The 27,082-nt window shown below is 33.3% G+C and overlaps 2 protein-coding genes across 4 annotated transcripts; both read right to left on the minus strand.

Moving 5' to 3' along the window:
* Positions 1 to 873: 873 nt before the first annotated feature.
* Positions 874 to 10,468, minus strand: LOC117120113 (17-beta-hydroxysteroid dehydrogenase 14-like). The gene is made up of 9 exons (XM_033265163.1): positions 10,237 to 10,468; positions 9,208 to 9,246; positions 8,319 to 8,416; positions 7,603 to 7,669; positions 6,951 to 7,042; positions 6,344 to 6,448; positions 5,760 to 5,827; positions 3,260 to 3,356; positions 874 to 2,735 (listed from the first exon to the last, which is right to left on the minus strand). Exons 1-9 carry the CDS (start codon positions 10,334 to 10,336, stop codon positions 2,571 to 2,573), a joined length of 831 nt encoding a protein of 276 aa, XP_033121054.1. The 5' UTR covers positions 10,337 to 10,468; the 3' UTR covers positions 874 to 2,570.
* Positions 10,469 to 11,176: 708 nt separating this feature from the next.
* On the minus strand, positions 11,177 to 25,856 carry LOC117120207 (kinesin-like protein KIF17). Of its 3 annotated transcripts, none has more exons than XM_033265318.1 (14): positions 25,663 to 25,856; positions 22,900 to 23,138; positions 21,918 to 22,203; positions 21,486 to 21,719; positions 20,604 to 20,753; positions 19,809 to 20,116; positions 19,263 to 19,407; positions 18,693 to 18,865; positions 18,302 to 18,447; positions 17,672 to 17,894; positions 16,453 to 16,714; positions 15,994 to 16,139; positions 15,015 to 15,108; positions 11,177 to 14,566 (listed from the first exon to the last, which is right to left on the minus strand). In XM_033265318.1, exons 2-14 carry the CDS (start codon positions 23,122 to 23,124, stop codon positions 14,388 to 14,390), a joined length of 2,571 nt encoding a protein of 856 aa, XP_033121209.1. In that variant the 5' UTR covers positions 23,125 to 23,138; positions 25,663 to 25,856; the 3' UTR covers positions 11,177 to 14,387. The 3 variants fall into 3 exon arrangements, with proteins under 3 accessions (XP_033121209.1, XP_033121142.1, XP_033121283.1); XM_033265251.1 differs by having other exon boundaries at positions 25,655 to 25,856; XM_033265392.1 differs by lacking the exon at positions 15,015 to 15,108 and having other exon boundaries at positions 14,406 to 14,566; positions 25,655 to 25,856.
* Positions 25,857 to 27,082: the final 1,226 nt, after the last annotated feature.

Genomic DNA, 27,082 nt, shown 5'->3' on the forward strand with positions numbered 1-27,082 from the left:
ACACACCCCCACCGGTGGTAAAAATCCCTGAGTATATCTGTGGATTAGAAATTTCGGGAAGAAGCAGGGGTTAAATTCTCCGTCTCCTCCTATGCAATAGGAACATTACATTCACTTTAATAAGTACAGATATATTAATCTACTAATTGTGCTGGGTACATTGTTCGATTAGGAGGTGATTTATGAGGAGACAATTATTAGGCGCAGCGATCTCATAACAAATAAAACAACGTATTGAGTAATTGATATGGTCTTCTTTTTCATTATGTTACATGCTGATGTCCGCAAAATGTATTATATTTATAAATACTTCTGTTTAACAGATTCAAATATATTTCATTATACACTGTAGTGAATAAATGTTGTGTGTGGATGAGTGAAATTTGATTGTTGTTGCGTTTGTGCCAACACAAGATTGCATAATCTTATGACATCTTTTACAGGTACATGGACGCAACACATTTTACAGATGCACTACTTTAATTAACCTCAAAATTGCATACCGTAGCATTATTATATTAAAAGCCGGGTAGTGTGGATACTTTGTTTTTAAATGTTTAATCCTCTTTTTATTAGGTTTCTGTATTGTATATAGTATTTTGTTGTCTTAATGCATTGAAAATCGAAAATGATTAGCATCGGCTATATAGCAAGCCTAAAAACACTTTAAAAAAAGTTGTTTTCCTTTGTACTTGAGGGTTAACTTTTGAACAAAATGTATGGAAAAGTGGCGAATGAATATGTATGTTTGTTGGTTGTTACTAAACAAGCCGTAGCTAGGCTGGTATGTTTCTGGATTAGGCCTAATTCAGAATACTGTACAATATTTGCGGCTTATTTTACGGTATTTATGAAATAACAGAAGGCCTCACATTTCCTGTATCATACTCAAAGCTAGTCTACTTTTATTAAGTCAACACTATTACTCTCGTTAAATACATTGAAAATAAGATGCAAATTTGACAAACCTTTAATTATACTGATTTACAACAGACTACACATTCATGTCTCATGCTGAAGAAAGACCAATTTACAAAAAAAATTATAAAACTAAAATCAAAAGTTTCAAAATACTTATAAAAAGTGTCTTTAATCTTGATACTTCAAATACTGAGTGTAGAATGTGTTTGATCATTGCATACCATTGTCTTAAATTTCTTGAAAATTATTACAAACTTTATTGCAAATTTAATTTTGTGTCTGATAAGTCACAGACACATTCTCAATGAATAAAATAACATAAAAGTACATCTTTCTAAATCATTCCCTTCCATTGGATTTTCTTTCTAGCTAATTATTATTACTGACCACCTACATTTGTCAATGCGATTTTAAACCAAAAAACTGCCACCATCCATGAGCCTTTGTCTGCAAGTCAGAATATCATGTTCACAGCATATTACCTTATTATACCATACTGTAGACCTTTATCAAGTTTTTCTTTTTTCCGAAATCTATGAATCATTCTACAAAATTTTGCTAATTTTCAGCACTTGCCCTGTAATAATTTTAGCTATCGCTTACTGTTACTGGGCATTTATAATGCCAATTTCATTTCGGTTGCAAAGTTCAAGCCATGTGTCCTTAAAATTTCAAATCATCAAGCGAGCAACTGATCCACACCAGAAAAAACTATCTCATACCACACAGAATACAGTCTATGGATAAACAACATAAAAAGACAACGAAAGACACAGACAGAAACAGAGACAAGTGAGTTGGGCAAAAAGATGGGTTTTAAGTGATCTTTTGAAAATATTTACATTAGAAATGTTCTTAAGATCATGAGGAAGATTATTTCGAGTTGGAAAACAAGGAGTTTGGAGTAAGGAGTGTGGATAAATAGGAAGGGGAATATCTATTTATACCTTTATAGACAGTAAGGATGGTTTTAAAAACAACTCTACTTCGACTGGTGATAATGTGGCACCGTAAATTGTGGTACTGTATGTCTGGGAACTTCAACTTTCGATAGTACTATATAGTAGTATTATATTGTACATTTAAAATTTCCTAAAAAATGAAATAAATTTATCTTATACAGCATATTTTGTGTAATATATCTTTTAATATATTATCAATCTTATTTCAAAATCTATATCATTTACAAATATTAGGATAATTTAAATGCTATAGATGTTACAAAATTAATGTCATCTTCTCTATCTTATATAATTTATATATGTTTAGAATTTATTTTTACTTTATTCAATTATTTTTTATTTAATTCAATTATTTCGAAAACCTCCGGAACGGAAAAGTAAAATAGATTATACTTATAAAAAATAAATTATGATATTTGGAAATGATCATTATAAAATATTTCATAATAGACATTATAATATGAATGAAACTGATTGACATATAAACTCATTGCACCAAAGTTATTAGAAATTATATTGTACCCTACAGGATTCGAAACAGCAAATGTCAAACTCACTGGAGATGCTCACTAAATTACGAATGTCCACGATGATGAGAGATGATGCATTGGAGTGGTTAATTCTGCCCCACTAACAAGCTACTCACATTAAGCTAGAAAGTAATCAATCAGCCACAGAATTTTATGATTAATCATATATATTTGTCCGTTCCACCATTTGACTTTTACGCCCATAATTGAGTTCAGCACCTCCAGATAACAAGAAGTCGATGCCCGTGGTAAAGGTTGCTTCAGCCGCGAGGAACAAACACACCTGACCACTCTCTTCAATGCTTCCAAAACGACCATTTAACTAAAAAATACAGGAGGAAAAACATAAAGTTTAAAGTACAGTAATCAGTTTAAGACAAAAATGACTAAACTGTGCAGTAAAAGCATAGCCTGCCCATGGTGTGATAGTCATTTCGCTGAAAATTGATAAGTAGGAATTTCAAACCAATCACTTAAAAAAAAAAAGATCACTTTAAAGCCAATATGCTAATTACTCATTTGCATATTCACACACGCACCAAAAACAATAGGTCAATAGTCTTCTTATTCCCATTTTGCATTCTGCCAAGTTTGTAACCAATCAGACTTACCAAAAACTTTAGATTAATTAATTAATTAGATATCATGGTAACAACCAAATGACCAACAACGACAGTGACAACAACGACAACGACGACATCAACATGAAGAAGAACATAGGCAAAAACAACAGCCTTCCCGGAGCTTCGCTCCTTTAGGGAGGCTAATAATAATTTAAAAAAAAAAAAAAAAAAACGCTGTCTACTCTGGTTATTCCTAAAAATAGATCAGTTTATTTTCATTTACCTGAGCATCACGTCCTCCTTCTACCATAGCCTCAGGGTTGCTTGATTGTCTTGCTAATGAGTCCCACAAAGGAGTCCAAATATTACCAGGTGAAACACTATAAAAACAATATCAAAGAAATATTAAATCATCACTACATTTTAATACCTTCTATCTATTCTTAAAGAACATGATTCTCTTATTACAACTCTTTAGTATAATACGCTTGCACAGATATACTCTATGCTGTGGTGGAATGTATAAAAAAAAAAATGGAAAGTATTAAAACTCTTCTGTAAAATGGAATGTGTGGTTCATCACAAGTTCGCGTTCCAACTACACATTTTATCAGGGAGTTGGTAATAGGACCTATGTTTTAAGAGATGACCAATGGCTGATAGCACCCTGTCCGATAAGAGTAATTTTGACCTAGTTTCTGCAATATACTCATGTACCTATGAGAAGCATATTTCTATTACTAGCACCATTCCTTCTGGAATTTAGGGGGCAATGATATTAAGGGGACATTTTTCCATAAAAATGAGATGACTAATAATGCCAATGTCTAATAAAAAATTATATACTATCTTATGAAATTTTGAAATTACTTTTAAATAACAAAATTTCAATTTAATTCTTTATTCCACTTCTTCAAGAAATACAATAACACAGTAATATTAAAAAACGGTCATAGAAAAAAATGAAAAAGGTATACAAAGCAAGCATAGATTATGTATCCTAAAAAAGAAATATAAATACATATAGGAATATATATAATCAATGTAAATATAGTATTGTAATTGAATTTGAAACATCATGCCAAAAAAAACATGTTGATTCACGAAACGAAAGCCTATTATTACATAAAGGGGATTTATCCAGCAAAGATCTATTACATTTTTCTCTGTATTTATTAATAAAATAATCATTTAGTTTTACGTTAAAATTGTATTTATTTTAACTTTTCCATATATCTTCAGGTATGTGTTCTCTTTTCTAGGAATATACAAACCATCTTTGTTTCGAGTATTGTGATTATGCACAGATTCTGCAGTTTGGAAGAACTCGTTAAAACTAATTAGTATATTTCCATTTTAATAATTATACATAAACATTGCAATATTTTTATCAAAGAGATAAAAAATGTTAAGTGTATTTGTATAAACAAAAAGAGGAAGTAAGGGGTGAACATAGCATGTAGTTTAAATAGCCTCTGGAGATGAATAATATTTGCAGATCCCCACGAAGTTATTGCATAATTTAAGTGAGGAAAAAATAATGATGTATAGATAGTAATTAATATATTAGTAAGTAGAATATTTAAGTTTTAAAAAAAAACCAGCTGTTTTTGATATATTTTTAGCAATATTATCAATATGGTGAATAAAATTAAGATGACAATTATATGGTTTATTTCTAGTTCTAAACATAATATATTTAGGCCTAGTTCAGACAAGGTGGATAAACCTAGCTCAACTCACCGGGTTTATCCACGTGCCAGTCTGAACTAGGTGGCTTATCTCAAGTCGGGCTGTGTTCCTATAGTAACTAGGCCTGGAGTGCCACCGTGTTTAACTTTTCTAAGCCGGGCTTTAACCATTGCGGGGGGTCTTGCATTGACTTCGGGTGATGAAATGACCAATCAGCATTCAATTACGTACGCTGTAAGCGAGCATACAATTCGCGAGCAATGTTTTGAAGCACGTTTTCTGGTTACGGTTCATTATTATGCAAATTCTCGCCTGGCTAAACCCGCTAGTCTCAACGCCCGGCAAAGTTAAGCCGGGCTTAACGTTGAGCCGGGCATAACTTTGAGCCAGGCTGAACGTTGAACCAGGCTTAACGTTGAGCCGGGCTTAACGTTAAGCCCGGCTTATCTCCAAGTCTAAACGTAGCCTATGTTTTGTTACTGTTGGCAATTAATTTGTTGGCTTTATGCTTTAAGCCAACAAATTAATTGCCACAACAAACAGTAACTAAATGCACAAATAAATAACCAGCAGTTAAAACAAAGGTTTTGACAATCAACGCTCTACAGCCCGTTCACACTATTAAATTTTATTTGACAAAATTATGTGAGATGCCTAAATATACTGGTATTGGTACAAATAGCCATCTTCTTCAAGACATTTGGCAGATATTGACTTGACATTGTCACTAGTAGGATACTGCTTTTAAAAACTATAAAATTTGAAGCAAACCAACAGCAACTCTGCCATTATCATAGAGGATGACAATATAATGTAGTAATTAATATAAGATAGTATAATACAATTACATACTCCCAGTATCAAAATGCACGCCATTGTGTTGTGATTAAATATTTCGACGTTAATTATGTCGTCATCTTATCTGAGATTAATCTGTGGACTTTTCGGTTTTTAATATAATGTAGGTAAAAATATATATATATATATGGTCATAACATCACATCATGACCATATATAGGCACAACATGTCTATATATGGGCATACAACAGTTTTTTTGCGTGCACATAGCATAATAGTAAAAATAACTCACGTATTGACTCGTACTCCGTGTTTTGCCTCGTCAATTGCTAAAGCTCTAGAAAACGCATCTATTGCACCCTGAAACAGAATCAATAATTATTTATTTACTATCTGAAAATAGAGGCTGTCACAAAATGATTCTTCAAAAGTTGTTCTGAATATTGGTTGCACTCTTAATAGCTTATTGGGATTTTAGGAAAACTCTTGTGCTGTTTGTCACTCATCGTTTTTATGCATAAAAAAATTATTCAACATATGTTATACTTTGTTTTCTACAGAGCTATAGAAAGTAAAGGTAGGAAGGTAAAGGTAGGAGAATAACCAATAACTTGTAGCGTCATTGAACTCTGGGCGAGAACCAGTATTACAGCTGTAGTTAACGGTGCCCCTGCCATACTGCTTGGCTACTTGACTCGCTCAGAATGTAAAGAAACAAACAGCGTAATCACAGAAGTCATGGTTTACTATGTAAATAAAGTGTGAATGTGATTCTGTAAACACGGTATTAATGAATCCGAAAGATAATAAATAATTTTCGGGTTTTAGCGTTCTGTGAGTGCTTTCAAATTTTGTTTGTTTGTTGAACATGCTTACCTTGGTGCAGACGTATGGAATCGCATGAGACTGACCCAGTTTGGCCACAAGGCTGGACATATTTATTATGTTCCCTTTAGTTTTTCGCAAATGTGGTAAGGAATACTGCAAATAAAATCATTATAATAAAATAATAAATTACTTAGAAAATTTATGGGCCTGCCTATTCAATGAACAGGTGTGTAAATCAGCTATGTCACTTTGTAGGTCAACTGAAGCCAATAACTGTATACACTCATGGTTTGTAAAATATTATTATTTACTTAATTAGAATTTTTCAAAATGATATCAACTAGAAGAGTTTATGAATTTATTATCACATTGTTAATATATTTTACTATTTTAGATCCTCTACAAAAAAAAGCTGTCCATTTACCAGTAATAATAATAATAATAATTCTGGATCTATATAGCGCCTCACACTGACACAACCTCAAATACAGTACAGGTCAATTGGCTTGTTTTATAAATATAACAGTTACACTGTACAAATTTTGTACTGTATCATTGAAAGCTTAATTTATGTTTTGATTTTTGTTTTAGATTTTTAAAATTATTAATATGTTTGTAACAAGGAAGGCTATTCTGATGCTGATTCTGTACATACCTTTGCAAAAGCAAAATAATTTATTAGGTTAAAGTTCAACAGCGATTTCAAATCATCAACAGATATATCATCAATGACTTGTTCTGGTGGGTCTGTAACAAATATAATATAGAAACAGTTATAAAAATAACATGGTAATATTATTGCTAAAATTGGTATAGATATTTAAAAAATGTATTCTGGTGGGGTGTTTGTACTCAATCAATCATATCTTAACAAAGATAAAAGATTTTTAAAATATCATTATACTGTACATGTCGATATACTAAAGATAAAAAATAATGTAACATTAACAAAAATAACGAAAATAATTACGGTATACAAAAAAAGAGCATAATAGAAATTAAGATGTAACAAAATAAACAATGTCAAAAGAAAACAAACAAAATCATCTTAAAAATCAGTACAAAATTTAATTTAATTCAACCTCGGGTCTGTCAGGAAATGCCTACATTTGCTTGTGTGGCAATACTCCAATTTTCACCAAACAAAGTGTTGAATCAAACAACCCTCTACATACTCTAGTAGGATGACATCTTGCCTGCACTATTGATTCTGTGTGGATACTTTTACATTGTATATTTTGGATCTGTAACTCAGAATCTTAAAATGATAAAAATCTGGACAGTTTTAAACTCTCTTAAATACTTACGCCAACCCGCATTGTTAATGAGACAATCAAGCTGTCCAAATTTATCAATGGTTGATTGAATTGTCCTCTGAAAGAAAAAAAAACGAAAACAAAAAAAAAAACAAAACAATTAAATGCTACATACTGAATAGACATAGACACCATACTTTATGGGCATGATTGTTGATAAGGCTGAGGTACAGTAAGTGCAAGAGATTGCAGAATCTGGTCACAATGTGAAATTAATCTTGAATGTATATTAGCCAATTTTATATGTGTGAAACAAAAAAACATATAAAATATGTACATAGCGCCCTCAATATAATAACCACGAAATAGAGAGCCCTCTTTTCTTGCTTTTTTTTTGCTTTTTTTTATTGAAGTGGAACTGCTACGGATTACTGTTCGCAGTTGGTATGGCTTTTAAAAGAAATTTATATGGCCTGTATTCACATTTTAATGATGAATTCTCTTCATTTTTATGAATTCTAGGGTAATCAGCCAATACATTTTATCTTTTATTAAATTTTTTATGATATTACAATGTAGGCGTAAGACGCAATTAGTGGATGCTCATTCGTGAGAGTTGGCAGGTGTACACAATTAAGTGCATCTTGTGTCTTGCATGATGATTTCTAGTTGTTAGGCTTGTAGGTATTAATATACAGTATTACAAATTTCACTCAATACTTCATGGCAATGTGTATAAGCAATAATACTGTTTTATACATCATTACCTTAATGTCATCTTCCTTCTGCACATCGCATTTTATGAAGAAGCATTCACCGGGTCCAAGTTGATTAACTTCAGATTCCAACTTCTTGCCTGCTTCCTCTACAAATGTATATTAATGAAAACAATTATTATTACTACTGGGAGCAGCTAGCTCAGTCGCTAAACTGATGGTAACCACTGAGTGTAACTGAACCGTGGAGATCTCTAGGTCCCTGTTTTAATTCCCATCCGATCTGCCTCCCCTTGTGTTTCAGCTGGAGGCCTGTAATTCAAGTTTGAAAAGCGCACTGTCTTTCAGATGAGAAGCTTAAGCCATTGGTCCCGTGTGCATTTAATGGCCAACATTAATAATGCCATACTTTGAAACTTCTTGCAATCATGTTAACAAAATTTGCTTATTGCACCTAAATAGACGTTTCCTCAATCATGAGTACCGTAAACACTGAAATGCCAGTGTATTAAACTAAAACGTAAACACCACATCCCAAAGAAATAATATGCGACATTATGCTTGCAATAAACTGTTTCTTCATCAATGTTTATAATGACCTTGTTGACCTTTACAAAGTAGATTGTTCTATAAAACGCCGCCATGTGAAAAGCCAGGTATCTTTCTAATTCATTCAAAAGTATTTTCAGTCTGATATATATAGTTCACTGGTAAAACACACTACAAAAAGTTTTAGAAAGCATCTAAGCCAATTGAAATATCTCTGTATAACTTTTGTTCAACATTGTTTAGGTAATTGTTGTATTTTGGAGACACTTACCAAAATACAATGTATATGTTCAATACTGTACTACTTCCAGTTGCAATTTCATTGTTTAAAATTTCTCATTTAATCGATAATAATGGTGGATCAATGATGAAAATATCAATATTTTCTTACCTCCTCTAGCGCAGAAAGCAACTTTAGCACCATTCCGTACTGCAAACATAAAAGAAGCAACCAAAATAAGATATTTTATAGTCTTGTTTATCAATCCATGATACATTTTTCAACGGAACTAACAGACACAACTGTGCGAGTGGCATCTTCAAACAAATTATTAAAAACAGTAGGCCTAACCACAAGGAAAGATCACAAAAATAAGTATAAAACAAACATAATGTGAATAACAGCTGTACTTAAAAAACACACATCACCACAACCTATTTTTTCAATAAAAGTACAAATGTAGAAGTAGATAAAGTTAACCAAAAAAGGCTTTCAAAGTGCAGCTTAAAATAAAATAAATAGTAATGAAGCACTTTTACGTCAGAATACATTATGATGGGAACAAAAGACACAAAGAAAGGCAGACACAACATTATGAATTTATTATTACTGTATTAATTAGGCCTATATATTATTTTTATAATTATGACATAGACCTAGTAGTCCTCCTTGTTGGTAGGCCTAGCCTAATATAATAATAATAATATAATTGCCATTTCTGAACAGTTAAACTTTTTATAGAAAAAGTATGGTACTAGGCCTATGCCTATATCGAGTGAGAGACACGTCAAGCTCATAAAGTTTAAATAGTTTTACATAGGCATAGTTTCAAATAGTTTTGTTCATTAGACACACAATTTATCTTAGGCCTAGGCATCTATATTATTATAATATTACCTCTCTTTTCTCAGAAAAAAAAAATTATCCTTGGCAGTAATAAACATAAGCCTAGGCCATAGGCCTATATATTTGTAGTAGAGGCCCTAGGGCCTAAGTAGGTTCTAGCTAGACTACTAGTTAGGCCCTCCCTAGGCCTATCTGCCTCTCCAAGCAGAGTCCCGACTTTAGGTCAAGCCTACCCTAGCCTAGTCACGTCCACAAAAAGACCTGCCATATTCATCCTACATCTTGTCCCATCCCCTAAAATAGTACAGACCAAGCAAGAAGGAGCCGCGAAATAAGCACTAGCCTAGGCCTAACCGAAAACTCGAACAGTTCCCTCTCCAATTCCTTTTGATCCTCCGGTTACCAGAGCAACTTTGTTATGATAGCGCAAATTACAAGTCAGGTTGACATCCATTTTAATTTTAGTTCCGCCCGGTTTCCGAACTGCCCATTCGCATTTAGGCCTAGGCCTAACTATGTGGCTTTTTCCAGGGCCAAAACTGCAGCGGCAGCACGTGACTTCAGTCAGACGTTTGTTGTTATTTATTTACGGTATGTCACGCCCCTTTCGTGGGACACATTGACTTTTCTTTTCTAATTACGTCACGCCTGAGGGCGCATTGCCATTATGGAAAGGGAGTTTAGGGGGCGGGGAATATTGTCTACTGTATATGGTAATTAATGGATCTTTCTTTTTCATTTTTGTTGTTGTACACGAGAAGTACGAAAGCTAGCCTATATGGATATGTATAGAAAAAATAAATAAAGAAAATAAAAAGCAATTTTTATAACTAAATAAAAACAAGGCATCATGCATATGTAATTTTAAAAAATAATTTATCAATTGGCTAAAAAAAAATAGGCCTATGCTTATAGGATAATTTATTCATCAATTAAAACATTTACCGAGTTTCTCAAATGAGTCATTTTTATGGACATTGTTAATTGGCCGAAAAGCTAAATTATTCCTGTCTTATTCAATTCTTTTTCTTTTATACCACTTTCATGTATTTGCATAGTCCCTGTTAGTGTGTCATCTTTGATTTTCTAAATGTCATTAAATTTAAAATATTTTGAATGAAAATGAAATTCGTCTATGACATGTGATGTCTGGTGTTGCATTGCCTGGTTATTGGGAATATGCTGCAATGGGGATACTGTCAAAAACGGAACTTGGTACTGCAGTGTGAAAAAAAGAAACCCAACAATTGCAATTAACGTACAGTACACCATAAATGAATACTTTCACAATACATGTTTTCATAATGGCTTTAATAGTTTACGAGGTATATACTGTATGCGATATGTAGCTGCCAAACTATACCATCGGATTAAAATCCAAAAATACAACACTACACAAAATTTTAATATGAAAATAATGTATATTTCTTCACAGAAACGTTAATGTAGTCAATAAGGTGTGCAACTTTATTGCAATCAACATTGTGATGAAAGAAACAATCGACGGAATTATTAAACTATAAGTACTAGGTGTAAAAAAAAAGAGAAATCATAATATAGGACAACTAACTATAAAATAACAACAAAATACTGCATGGTGCTTTCCAAAACAAAAACTATTGTGATCACTTGCAAATCCAATGCCTTTATCCCTTATCTACGTCACAAATTTATGCAAACATATTATCTTTTTGGCATCTCCATCTGAGCATATTTTCCAGTTACATGCATAAATTAATTAACTATTATTAAAACAATAAATTGATACTGTGATATAACATTTATCCTTTCAATATTCATCTAAAACATCCAGTCATTTTGATCTAGATAAATGTTCTTGAATTATGTTACTACTTTCACAAAACAAATATAAATAATGCTACCTTTTAACAAACAGTACAGTATAGTTTTCTTATTCCAGTTAAAATCAATGACACACGATATCTATTGCACATATTAAGTAATGAACTGCTTTGATAGTTATAGGAACACATACGTCTTTTAATAACAAAGTCATTAGCTTTTATTAGTTACACCAAATAGACCTGTTACAGAACACATAGGCCTACCATTATACACAGGTTGTTAGGAACACATATACCTCCTGTAACATTATGTTACATAGAAAGCGTTTACCCAATAAATACAGAATTACAAAGTTAATGACGAGAGTATCGCATCAATGAATGCATTACTGGAAGTTAATCACATATTGACAAGCTTTCGATTAGTGAGATTTATGCAACATCATGACATGCATTACATCAAGCATTGTTACACTGTCATTCTATTGTTACCATCACCTACCAAATATTTTTGCCTAATATAGTTTGTAGATTTATTAAATTTGTAATTAACATCAATACAAATTTATACAACAACCACAGGACTCATTAATTACTACATATAAGCCAAAAATAAGTATCGCATAACTTGACATGTGCTATATTTAGATTTGTGTATTGTATTACCCAGCTAACATCATACTGAATCTTACTAACTCAATTTGAACTTGTTTCCCCATATTATTTCCACATAATAAAAGGTTAAATCATGTTATGCGTTTACCCTTGTACTTTCGTATCTTATGTTACTTGTTGTAAACCTTAGTTTCAATCTCGCGTTGCATATTTTTAATATCACATTATGTGTCTCGCATTATATGTTTACCTTACACTGTCTGAATTAACCTTCACATTACGAACCTCACATACAATGGATGAAACTAAACTCATATTTCAAGAATATCAATCTCATATTGTAACTTTTAATCTCACATTACGTATTTTAATCTCATGTTATATGTTGTTATTCACCTTAAAATCTCTACATTTTATATTTCACATTCTCTGTTTAGGTTGAACCAAAAGTTTATGAATTGCTACTGTAGTGGCAGATGAGTAACATGCAAAACCTGTTATGCTTTTAATCTCACATTATATGGCAGTTACAACTAACAGAGGAATTATTCGCATGATTCAACTCAACTATCACATCACAACCAAAAATATTCCTAAATTACTCAACATTAGGAGAGGTGGACGGAATATATAAAGCCAATCAATGCACTACAAAACAAAATAAATATTACAAAACATTGCATAAAAAAAGTGTTTGGTTTGTTGAAATCAAGATACATGTGGGCACAGAAATATACAATATATATCTATTATATTTATCTCAATTCAATATACATATATATCTATTTATATTATACACAGAATATATCGCTTATGTTTGCACAGACATAGTCAATACATAGCACATACACTGATATTTTATAGGCTTAAAACAATGAAAATAGTGTACGTGTCTATGTCAACTCTGGCCAAGTACAATCAAAGAAAGTCGATCTGCCTACAGTAGGTCATATTTCTCCTCTGGAGTGAAGCTTCTTTTAAGGTGGTACCAATTAATTGCTAATAATAATTTAACACTTACAAAATCGTGTATTTAGTTAAATTACCAAGTATGTTGAAGATTATTATTTAATTATACATGGCAGAAGCAAGCAGCCATCTTATCTAAATTTCAAATCACGAATACTTGATGCAGAATGTTAAAGTACATTCATAGGTGGAGTGTTCAGGACAAGTATTAGTTAAGCAGAAATAAAGTACAGTAATTGGAATGCCTCTGTAAGAGTAAGATAACCAACTTTGTAAGTCAGAATTTTAAAAAATCTTTTTGAATAGGTTATTCTCCTATTCAACAGCATCAATAGACACCGTTGGCGACAAGAGTCTTTTAACCTCAAGTACTCTATCATTTAAAAAGCCATAGAGAGCGTTTCACAGTATAGACCATGGATGTCTCATCGGGAAATCTCTAGTGCTACAACTGGTGCATGATGCAGTATAATTTACATTTTGACTGACGTTCAAAAATTGCTGTTTTGTAGAATTATACAAATGAATATAAAAAGTGCTAAAAGATATTAAACAATAATATGATAGCCAGCAAACTAAAGTCCAACTAAAAAGTTTCAAAATCTTATATATAATCAGGTTGTAGGAAAAATACAGAGGCCTACCCTGAAGATGTGAACTAGAATACATACTGTATATACTCGCGTATAAAATGAGGCTTAAAATAATTATCTTATGTGCGGATCGTCCTTAACACGCAAATTTACTACTAAATAATAGTATGAATGAGCGCAATTTTAAATACCGAAAAATAAGATTTTGATGAACATTTAAAAACTCATAAAATGGTATCATTTGGAAGATTACCACTGCATTTGGCTCAGTTTTTAGCCAGCTTGATGCAGTATCAAGACCGTAAATACCAGCAAAAGGTAGGAATTCTGAAGGTGAAAGGGGAGAGGTCATCTCATATGCCTGACATACAAATATTGTCTAAAAATCTTCTCAAAGTCAGGGGTCATCTTATACGTAGATCGCCTTATACACAAGCATATACAGTACTCAATACCAGCTGTGAGTACATCGTTCCAGATTGTGTATGAAAAATTAATTAATAATTATTAACTTTTCACACAATCAGAGTGGTTCAAGAGAATTTGGAGACTTTTTCTTCTTCTTCCCTTTGGAAAGAGGTAACGCCTCCAGGCGCATTGGACGGCGCATCAGTGGGTCTGATGGACCGTTGATCTGGGCATGAGGTGTTGCTGATGGTCTTGAAGATCTGCTAAGCAACTGACTCCCTATTGGTACTGGATCTGGGAAAGGAAACACATTTCTCAGGTGGATTGTGCCATATAAATTAACTATTAAATTTATTATAATAATCATATATCATGTCATTTTGATTTTAGTAATACTCTAACCATCATAAAAAATATTAACAATATAAATAATAAAAATAGTAGTGAAATAATGGCTAGATGAGCTGGAGTTCAACAGGTAACCAGGTTTTTCTTTTTAAAGCAGGATTAGTTTTTTTTATAAAATATGAATAACCATTAAAAAATTTATAATTAATAATAAATGTGAACTTTAATTTTTAAATGCTATATTTATTATTATTTAAATGATAAGGATGATATATTGATGATTACTCTACTGATGTTCCAAGACTAATCAGGATTATTATTAACAAATAATAAAAATAAATAATATAATAATTATGATAATAAAATCGCTGCTTCATTTAAAAGTGTGTCTTACCATTGGGCACAGAGGCTGTGTTACCTAGGAGATGATTGGCTCGTTTTGGCTTGAAATAATCAAGTGCTGCATCGTGACTCGCTTGATTTAGTTTCTATGGAAACAGACAACATGCAGAGTCGGTTCATGCATGATTCAACAGAAATTCATAATGAAATGGCCATCAAGTTATTAAAAACATAATTAATGATTGTGAGACAAATTATCATCTTAATAAAGAAAAATAAAAAATGTATTATACTACAAAGCAATATTAAACAGCAAAACTGAGGAATAATTAAGGATCAAGAATATATAATAAAATTCAAGAATAACAAATGTTAACCAAATCGTAAACAATGATAACAAGTTAACAAACAGTTAAAAAATAATGTTAAACTAAAACAAATCAACATGCTATAAAAATTAATTTAGTAACATGCATCATTTGTGACCAACAGAAGAACAAATAAACCAGTTTTTTCTGAAGTGATAATAAAAGATTCATGCTTCTGAGAATACACTGTATGTGGGAACTACTTCAGTCATCCAGGAAGAGGAAACAGCTTGAATATTTGTAAGGCTATTCTAGAGTGCAGAGTTATTGAGTAAAATTCAGTGACAAAAACAATATCAAACTATAGGCCAGGGTGTAACAGTTGAATTGTGATTCAAGATCATGCAAAAGAGGGGGAGGATTTAAAGCAGTCTTAAAGTGGCCCTCCTTGCAAGTAACCCAAACACTTGTGAGAAACTAATGCTTAATACCTGCAATTGTAAATCAATATCAACAAGATATTGATGTATGATGTACAATGCATATGCGATAACAAGATGCACAAGACAAATATATGAAACAATATGCAGGTTAGCTGTTACCTACCTTCTAAGAGGTGATAGTACAGTGTGTGTAATTTATGGTTGAATGATGGTATATCATAATACTCTATATTATATAGAAGCATAGCTTTCCATCAGTGAGCTCAGTAACTATACTTACTTGTCTAAAGCGGTCTTCGTTTTCGTCATCATAGTGATTATGTGGTCCGTTTGTGGCCTCGACTGGGTGGTACTTGCCTGGAGACCGATCACGGCCGTTAACCATTCCACCACGAGCCATAGGCTGGCGCCCACCAGGCATGATACCTAGCAAAACAAATTAAAATTTAACATAGAATTATTGTTGTGCTCCTAAGCTAAAATACTAATTAGTCATGATCAATACAGGATGCTGCAAAGGCCAAAGGTGCAGCGGTCACGTGCCAGTGGTATTCTTGTCATAATCTGGCCTGAAATAAATTTTTGCTCATATTTACAGTATGCTTATGAAGGGAAATTTAAAAAAATTAACAATGGAAGCTTGCTCTACATTATGATCTGCAATCCACTCTTTCTTTTCAGAGATTTTATTGCACTAAGGTTTCTATTTTTTTTTTTATTCATATCTTATATTTATTACCTGCTGTTGGCAGTTTATCTTTAGTGATTGTTAATTCTGGAATTTTCCATTGGCCACTTTCTTCGTCCCAAGTAGAGCCTGCCTTAACCTTATCCATATTGTAATAATTGCAGTCTCGGCGTAGACACGGGTGAACTTTGTCTAAGATCTGCTGTAACAACTTTACTTGCTTCTCTTGCTTTCGAATCGTGTCTAAATAATCGATGCGCTCAAATTCAAATTCACTGTTCAGGTCACTGATTTCGCACTCAGCGGCACGTATCTGCAGGTTAGGAATAATTTATATAAATAATTTAAATTTCAATTTGTTCATAACATATCAGAATAAAGATAATGATTATCTATCAAAGAAATTCAATCCTCAAAGTCTAAGTTCTATATATCATCCATACTTTAGTTTAAGCACAAATTAATCCTACAAAAATAAGTATCTTGACATCTGACTACCCTAATACATGACTATTTTATAGGAATCTATATAAAAAAAAATTTTAAAAAATTAAAATAATAATTGTATATTATTTAAAAATATTTTTCAATCATGACATTTTGATATTTCATTATATGTAGGTCTACTGATGTCATACTAGTATTGTGTGATTTTCAAGATTTGTTTTATACATATTTAAATTATTTTACAATTGATATCTTAACAATAGTTATAAATATATTATTTACAATATATTGACAATTAGTAATTTAATAATAATTATAGTATTAAATATAATACAATGAAAGTAATTGTAATTATAATTGCCATATTAACAGTATTTGTTATACTTTAAGAATAGCAATATAATAAGTAATATAGTAATTATAATAGTAATAATAAAAATTATAATATTTACTGCTAATAGTGATAATAATAACAGTATTTGTCATAATACTTAGTAATAAGAATAACAACAATATATATAATAAATATAGTAATGACAATAGCATTATTAATAACAATGATGATAATAATAATAAAGGTTATAATAATATTAATATGTAATACAGTAATTATAATTAATATAGTCATTATAATAGTAATAATAAAAATTATAATAGTTACTGGTAATAGTAATAATAACAGTATTTGTCATAATACTTAGTAATAAGAATAACAACAATATAATAATATAGTAATGACAATAGCATAATAATAACAATGATCATAATAATGGTGGTGATAATAATATTAACTACTATTAATATCAAAATTCAGAGGATTCACCTTTTCTTTCATGCCCTCTAGCTGTTCATTCTTAGCTCTCAGTTGGTCTTCAATGTTGCTATATATATTTAGCATAATGCCATCATCATCCATCTTAGCAATAGCCTTAGCAAGCTGCAGTTTGCGTACTTCAGCATGTTTCAACTTCTTTCTACGTTTCTGCTTTAGATTTTCATCATTTGCACGCTCTCCTCCAACCATAGACCGCTCTAGCATTTGAATCCTGTCAACAAGCAAGTTTATATTAACAAACAATAATAATTTTCAGGGAGCAAAAACAATTATATATACTTTTTACATTAGTAGATTCTAAAATCTTTGAAATCCCCAAATTTTCATTTTTGAAGATGAATGCCATCTCGAATGACAGGTGTTCAAAACATTATGGAGCAGCCATATATGCTAGCATTTTAAGACGAACTGTTCGTGCAATCAGTTCTAGTCGCTAGCTAAAGTGCGACCTCTACCGTTGGTACTCATCACCTCTCGTTTCCTAGCGACCAGAACTGATTTTACTGACAGCACATGGAACCTTGCAAGTATAATATAATTTTAGTTTGAAGAATTTTATACATATTAATACACATCTAAACCAGATAACACTGAGATTGCTATGGTTGTCAAGTTCACCTTTTCATAGCCTCTTCTTGGTCCAAGACTGGTATAATTGGGGCTTCTGTGGCCTTGGGTGAGGATGCTGGTGCTGAAGGGCCTTCATCAAAGTCTGAGGTTTGAATGTGTATTGCACCATTACTTGGTTCCTGGGGTATTTTTATCTGGTAAGTCAAGCAAATGTCAAAATAAAATATTGAGAGAAGCTGCAATTTCTAATTTTGAAAGAATTTATTAAAACTTCCTCTACATCCAACGACCATTAACATTCCAAAGGATGGAAGTAAATGCTGTGATATTTTCTTTAGGAAAATTGTGAATAGACATTAATTGGAGTCACATGTTACCAACGTTGAGACTACGAGACGAGAATTTCATTACAGAATGTCGATTGATTATTAACACTTACTGCACTGGACGCCTTGGCTGCAGCTGTTACTGACACCTGTTGTATATCAGATGAAGCCACCTGGGATGTGATTCCCGGGTGTGCCACTCCACCTGCACTTACAGCTACCTGCTGTGAATGAACATCTTGAGTTTCAGATGATGTCGGAGCAACATGTACATCTGCTGCAACAACTGCAGAACAAATGAATGCATTTGGTTGATAAAAAGTTTATTATTATTACTAAATTACTATGGTTATCATGACTGTTTATAGAGCATGATTATTATTTGAGGTATATTTATTCAATACTCATAAAATACATACATAGCAGCAAAAAGGCTGAATTGCGTATGGATTTACAGAGGTTAAATATTAAAACAGCAGAAAAATTACACAAAGAAAATACAAAAATTGACAAAATTGAAGGAATATTGAGAAATCATAAAAAAGCAAAACATATACCAAAATGTGAGAAAACAAGGAGCATTGTAATTAATAAGGTAATAAAAAAAACTGGGACAATAAAGGGGAAGGGGGGGGGGCAAGAACACTCAGACAGAAGTAAGGGACAATTGTAAGTTGTACTACCTGGCTGGGATCTTGGCTGATCAACTTGAGCCAACTTTTCCTCATAGAATTGCTTCAGTTGATCAATATCAACCTGTAGCTTTGCTTTACTTGACTGTTCTTCTTCATACTGCTTTTTCATGTCTTGAATCCTATCCTCATATTCCTACAGGTAAAAGCAGACCAAAATACAGTAAACATGAAATAGTAGAAATGTCAACATATTACTTTGCCCACTAGATTCCAAGATTGTATCATCTAATCTAATGTAATCTTAACTGGTCATTTATATAGTGCCTTTTTTTACAGCTGTAAGTTTTTCCCTGGCCATTGAGTCCACATGCTTAAGTGTAACTGCCATCTTGGAGCAGCAGCAGGCAACCCCACCAGGTACCCATTTATACTCCTGGGTGGAGAGAAGCAATGTAGATAAAGTGCCTTGCTCAAGGACACAAGCGAAAAACACATTGAGGGATTGAAACCCCGACCTTGAGGTTAGGAAACCAAACCATTCCCACTGCGCCAAACCGCCCTCACTACCTGTACATATAACAATGATTAACTTACTTGTCTTATTCGTTCTCTCTCAGATTCAAGAGCAGCCTCATCAACAACAGCTGGTGGTACTGCTTGTGGAGCAGCTGGTGCAGCTGCGGTTCCTGCAGTAACAGGAATCTTGCCAGACAACATCTCCTTAAGTTTCTTAATCTCCTCCTGGTATTCACGTAACAAGGCATCCTTCGGGTCTTCGTTGATCTTCGGCTTATTCTTGATGTTCTTTGCACGGTTAGCGTAACGGAGCGTGCTCAAGGTTTCATCGTAGTTGTTGTCCGCCGGAGAGAGACAGGCAACCATTAAAGTTTTTGTATTGCCACCTGCCGACAAAAAAAAAAAGAAAAGACTTTATAATGGTGGGTGAACCATTGTGTACAAGGGTGATGAAGAATGGCTTGATGGTTATGCCTGTCTGCCAATTCAAGGTACAGGTTGAATACTGGAAAAACTCTTAGAAAGTGTCTCAAAACCAAAATGACTTCATGTACTTTACAAACCCCCTACACTTACAGTATTTATAGAACATTGATTTTTCCAAAGTGATCAGCTTTACTGGGTGGACCAGCTTCTAACAAATAATGGTGGGATAAAACTAACCTTGCCTGCCTTATTACTTGCAAAAAAAACTCAACTTGTACATCTATTGTAAGAGTAGCAGGTTATATTTGTTGGAATTGATTAATTCGCATCACCAATATTTATGTTCATATGCAAAGGCATTGAGAGAAAAAGTTATCCATCATTTGTTTTGCAGGAATTATAAAGTGAATATTATTGGTAATTTATCTTATTTTCAAAACAGCTTACCAAGTGAATCCTGGAGTAATCTGGTGAGTTTTGAGTCTCTGTATGGGATGTGTTTGGACTTCCCGTCCACTAGTGCCGAGATCACATTACCCAAAGCAGACAAGGAGAGGTTAATCTTGGTTGCCTCCTTGAGCCTTTCACCAGTCGCACCTGCAAACAACAAATTCATCATCTTTTTTGAAGTTTGTATTATCATTGGTGTAATCAAAGGATTTACAGTCCTAGCATCGCAGCTCCTTGAAGATTGTTACTTAATTGTGCTGTCAACAGAACTGATCTGAACCAAAAATTGAAATGAATTGAGGTCCAGTATAGAAATCTGGCTCATGCTCTTTGAAGAACCCATTGCATCTTTGGAAAGGGGATGGGGCTACCCCAGCATTATAGTTCATTTTAGCCCCTGTTGTTGTAGAATGATGCTAGTAAGCGCCTCTCAACGGCTACAGTAGTCGAGGACCACACCCACATGCAATTCAGCACAATGGCGCTGCGAGTTGTGGGTTATTCTCCCACCTTTACCTAACATCATAAGAGAAACATCAAAAGTTTAAAATTTTATTAAATCACACTTATTAAAATTCTACAATACCAACAATATTTTTAGTACAGACACTTTATAGATATCAAACAACAGCTGCAAAGCACTCTATGCTATTAAATCCTATTTTCCAGTAAAGAATACAATGCTCCCTACCATGCTGGATTAAAGTACTCTCCAAACCGCCAAATTTATTTGACCAAAAACTGTAGTATGCCCATATATAAAGTCATGATGTGCCTATATATGGTCATGATGTGATGTCATCATGACCATATTTAGGCATGTCACATGTTTTTGTCAAATAACATATTATAGTGTGGACACGGCTAAACAAGTCCTACCTGTTTTTCCTTGTCGTTCACTTCCAGCCAAATCAACGAGGTTCAGTTTGCCGGCACGCAGATGGTCCTCCCCACCGTCGTCTGTTTCGCACATCTCAACATGAATGGTGAAGATGGAGTGCGACCTTGATGAGTCCGCATTCATCAGAGTGGCTCCGGTAGATCGATTCTTCCATCCCATCTCCATCACCTTCTCACACGCCCTCACATTTTGAACAGTGTGCATTGATAAATCTTAGGAAAAAAAAACAAAGATAATCCAAAGTTATAATTATATAATAAATAAATATATGTAAATATAATTATTATGTTTGTTGTTGAAGTCAAATCTCTACTTCACAAAACAAATCATCGGCATTTGCATCATCCTAAGTATGCTTGAAAAAACAACTCGTCAAAAAGCACCATAATCAAATAAATTGTTCAATTTACCTTTAACATAGACTCCCTTATCTGGATGTTCTTTTAAGTCCAGTTTAAGCTTAGAGTCCTTTCCTAGGAGGTCTCGGATCTCCTCATTATAAATTTCTAGATATGAGGCCCTTACTAAGTACTTGACGTTTTCAGTGACTTGGATGTTCTCAAAGATGTGCTCGAAGGCTCTGGGGATGATTCCACGCTGAGTTGGTGGGTCTGTGATGCCTTGCATGCTGAAGGATTTGCCACATCCTGTCTGACCATATGCAAAGATGGTTCCATTGTAGCCTTCTAAAACACCCTGCAGAGAAATAGGTAAAAAACTTAACATACCGATCTGTGGGAGGCATTAATGAGTAATGGTGCTTCCAGTCCAGGGTTTCAGTTTTTGAGTTCAGGCCTGGGGAATTTGGAGACCATCAGACAGCCCCTGTGGTGGACGACGAGAATTGCTGATACAGGGTTACCGGGTAGCACAGACACGAAGGGACCCTTAGGGGAGAAGAAAGTCATTGATCGAGTTCCTAGTCCACATTTCAAGCGCCCTGAGCATCTTACATTAGATGGATTTGTGCGCTATATAAAACTACACTATTACTATTATTATTATTATTTGGTATCTCGACTCTTGAAAGGGGTCTTAGTACTTTTTGTTTTAGTAGTATAACTGGACACTCTGTAAACCCAGCCAATATTGTATGAAATAAGTACATATATATGAGAAAAAGAGTGTAAGTTACCTTTCAGAGTTATGGTTTAGTTTCATATAATGGTATATACTGAAAGATTTTAGGAAGGTTTTGTCAGGAAGGGATCAATGTAATATTGTAATATTCAAAATGCGCGGCAATTTCAAAACAATGGTTTTGCTTCAAAATATGAATGCGGTATTTGTGCAATACAGGTTCACTATATTTTAACAAAACCATCAAAGGCGAGACTCTGCGCACATATTGTTTATAAATTTATTTGTTTTCTTGTTTTACAATTGACTTACATCAACCAAAGGATAAGCTATATCAGCATATATCTGTTCAGTCGTTGATTCTGTAAAATATGCTCCATCGAATGTGAAACTTTTGGGAGGGTCATTGCCACCTGGCTTAAGCAGTTCACAATAGCCTCTCTTACCATCCATCACTACAACTGTTTTGCACTTAAGCCCAATTTCACGGGCGTTTAATGGCCGACATCTTACAATTACTTTCACTGCTTCCGCCATGACCGGAGTTCAGTCTGCAACGAAAATCAGAAAACATATAAAATAAAATATGTAGGCCAGGTAAATGTCAACTGCTTTATACCATATCAAATACCCAACTATTAAAGAATATTAAATATAAATATTTCTAGGCCTCTTAGCCTAGCTTCTAGGTCCAGGGTCTAAAGCCTAGGCCCTACTCTCACAGTGTAGATGGAAGGAGTTATACTTGATACCATAACCCTTCTACAGATTCAAACTGAAGCTATACTAGGATGGCATACATGACAACACTCCCATTTTGGCCAGGATACTCCCATTTTGGTGACCAATTTTTTTTTAATGTTTTTTCACATGCTCTCCCAGTTTTCAAAGAAAACTGCATAGACCTACTGATATATTAATTTGTATTGTTTTGCAATAAAATACTACAAAAAACTTCAATATTTATCAATATTCAATATTTTGTCTAAAATCGTTGTTTAAATGAAAGGAACCTGGTTGGGGCCTGAGTTCCATTACATAATCAACGGTTGGATGTGACAATGAATGCGCAAGAGCGCATGCGACTACTAGATTCTACTAAGTGCCTGGTCGGCTGGGTTGTTTTGTTTCTCAGTGAATTGATTCTCGAATGAGATAACGAAAGCTCTCTAATGACTCAAGCTACTGCATGACCGTTTTTTATATTACTAATTTCTTCTAGTTTTAAATACACCCTGAATTTGTTATAAATCGTTATCACGCATAGACTTGTGCTAAATGCATGACAAATTTATGATCATGCATGCGTTTCTGCAAAATGTGTTTTTTATCCAAAATCACTTTGAAATGCGGGACAGTCCAGACCCCACCTCCCTACAGGCCAAGACCTTCGGTGGTGCTTCGCGCCAAATTCTCATGATTTTTACTATCAAACAATGTTGGCATGTATGGGATGGGACCCAACTAGGCTATATGCGTCAGTGTGTGCCACCAATTTGCAAGTATTATAGGTGTTAATAATTATAAAAGATTTATTTATTAAAAGTATATCTGACTGGTAAATGATTTTGAAATTGCCGAAAAGGTATATAATTTGGAGGGTGTAGGAACAAAAAACAGACAGGTGGAAACAAGAACAAAAGGAAAAATTAAAGAGACCAACAATGACAAAGGCAAAGTCTTGTGTGCACTAGCCTATCCTACCTAGGCCTGGTACGTTATATTACAAGTTATGCCTTGCCTAGCCTACAAAAAGTGGGAGCAGGTCAAAACAGCAAAAAACCAAAACGGCAATGACCAAATGGCAATAAACCAAAACGGCAATGATGAGTACCAAAACGGCAACAGACCAAAACGGCAATGACAACTACCAAAACGGCAATAGGCATAGACCAAAACGGCAAAGAAGCAAAAATCAATGCCAAGAATGAAGCGTTTAGTTCAGTTTATAATTTTCTGAATCGTGATTTGTTTTTTCTTTTAATGTTTTTTTTTTTTACACATCTATGACTAGGCCTATATCATTTTAAAGTGTTATTTATTATTATTATTTTTTTTTCTTTCCTGTTTTTTACTTTCATGGCATAATATTGTTTAGCCTCATTTTATCTGTATTTTAAGGTTAATTATTTAAATGTTCACTGCTTTTATATTTTATATATTACATTGTGTTCCCCAATATTTTTACTATTGAATTGCATTGTTTGTTGTTGTTGTTATTATTGTTATTATTATTATTATTAATATTATTATTATTATTATTAATGTTGTTGTTCTTTAAAGTGTTATTTATTATTATTTTTTCTTTCACGCATTTTTATTTTATGACATAAATTGTTTAGCTATTGAATTTGTATGTTATACTATTATTATTATTATCATTATTACCATTATTATCATTATTTATCATTAATGTTGTTCTTTATAGTGTTTTTTTTCTTTCGCGCTTTTTTAGTTTTGACATAAAGTTCTGCCCTTTTGGTTTATTGCCGTTTTGACTTAGGCTTATTGCCCTTTTGGTCTTGCCATTTTAACTTATTGACGTTTTGACTTATTGCCATTTTGACTTATTGCCGTTTTGACTTTTTGCCGTTCTGGTTGAAAAGTGTTGCCGTTTTGGTTTTTGCCGTTTTGACTTATTGCCGTTTTGGTTTTTTGCCGTTCTGTCCAGAAACCCAAAAACCTGCTAGCCTACTAGTCTATAATATGTAGCCTATAGGCTATGCCTAGCCTAGTACTAGGCTAGTAGTAGGCCTAGTACTACTACTAGTAGTAGAGTAGAGTAGGCGTACTACTACAATACAAGGCTCTAGGGTAGGCCTATCTAGGCCTAGCCTATCTATGCCTACTAAAGGCTACGTTAGTCTATGCCTAGGGCCTAGCTACGGAGTTTTGTTGTTAAAAGGTAAGGGCCTAGCTAGGCACAGACATGGCCCTACTAGCCTCAGGCTCTAGGCCTAGCTAGAGGCCTACTACTAGGCTATACTAAAACTAGTGGCTAGGGCGGTCTAGCCTAGCATGGGCCTAGCTAGGCCTAGTAGGCCTACAGGCTGGTTAGTATAATTACCTGGATACCTTTATTTTGTATTAAAATATTCTTGAACTACAGGATATGGTCACGTTATCTACAATATATGACACATCACAACCGGCAGTATACCACAATAACAGGATATGAAGTCATCCGTAAAATAATACAAACAAGACGATTATGATTTGTATCGTATGGTATGTACGTACGACCCTCCTTCGCGTAACCAATAACACTTTTTTTCTTTTTTACACAGCTGCTCAATAACATGTTTCATTACATATCCATAAATTATTTATAGTAGTAAATTTGAATAAGTAAAATTATTAAAATATTATTTAATAAAATAAATATACGTCTACTATATTTTATATATATAGTAAATCTCAATAATTCAAAAATACCTATTATTTATAAAAGTAATACTTGTACAGTATTAGGTTCCCATGCTATGAAGCGCCGATAAGGTCGAAGTGGTCGTCGTTCATTTCTACTGTATATACACACTCAACTTTGACTCCAAAATCCAAGCATTATCATCGATATTTTATAAATGATTTTTTTAATTTATAAAAAGATAGATAAATAAATAATAAACAAAACAAATCTTTGTTTGTTTTTTTTATTTAAATGTGAATTTATTTCATTTTTTTTTTCCTTTTTGATTGTTGAGACCATGCCACACAGAATACGGAGCTAACGAATGCCCTTGCTAAATAACTGTATAAACCAGCTTCCGACTACCGTTTGTCTGATTTAACTTGGTGCTAATAAATAGAAAAATGTTAGTAATAGTTGTGTCAAACATTCTTAAACCTAACATTATGGTGATTTATTTTGTTTTCACAAGTGTCAACTTATCAAATCATGAAATGAAACATACTAGAATTTAAACCATCTCGGTTAGTTATAAAGAAAACAAGGCACTACAAGTAAACTGCTTGTGGTGAGCTCAGTTAAAAACTGTGCTTACAATTAAAATTATGAAGTAAAAGAAACTTACATTTTTACATAAATTAAACTCGACAACGGGACCGCATAATGTGGAGAATTCTAACCAAACGAGCACGGAAAGTGACCACTGGAGGGTAAAAATGCTGTCCTGTGCAAAAACATGAGAGAGAAGAAAACTAGGCGAAGGGGAAGAAAAAAGAAAAAAAATAGAAACTGAAACAATCTTTTCAACTAACAATGTCGATAAACCTGAAAACCTGAAAAATATTGAAAAAAGTTATACGTTATCGTCCACAATTGAGACATTGTAATTCTCCACGAATTATTGCAGAGAACTTTAGTCGTCGTATGGTCGGCACAAAAGACCTCCAAATAACTTCATTGTACACTGAACAACCGACAACAGACAACCATACCTGAACGTAACAAGTGCTCATTAAAATAATTATCTTGCTGAGATGCTACTTGTGACGAACGAATATTTTTTTACCTCTTTTCTCGAATCAATGT

This window comes from Anneissia japonica, unplaced genomic scaffold (genome assembly GCF_011630105.1).
Source record: "Anneissia japonica isolate Jap-2015-1 unplaced genomic scaffold, ASM1163010v1 scaffold287957_len1322810_cov207, whole genome shotgun sequence".
Classification (NCBI taxonomy): domain Eukaryota; kingdom Metazoa; phylum Echinodermata; class Crinoidea; order Comatulida; family Comatulidae; genus Anneissia; species Anneissia japonica.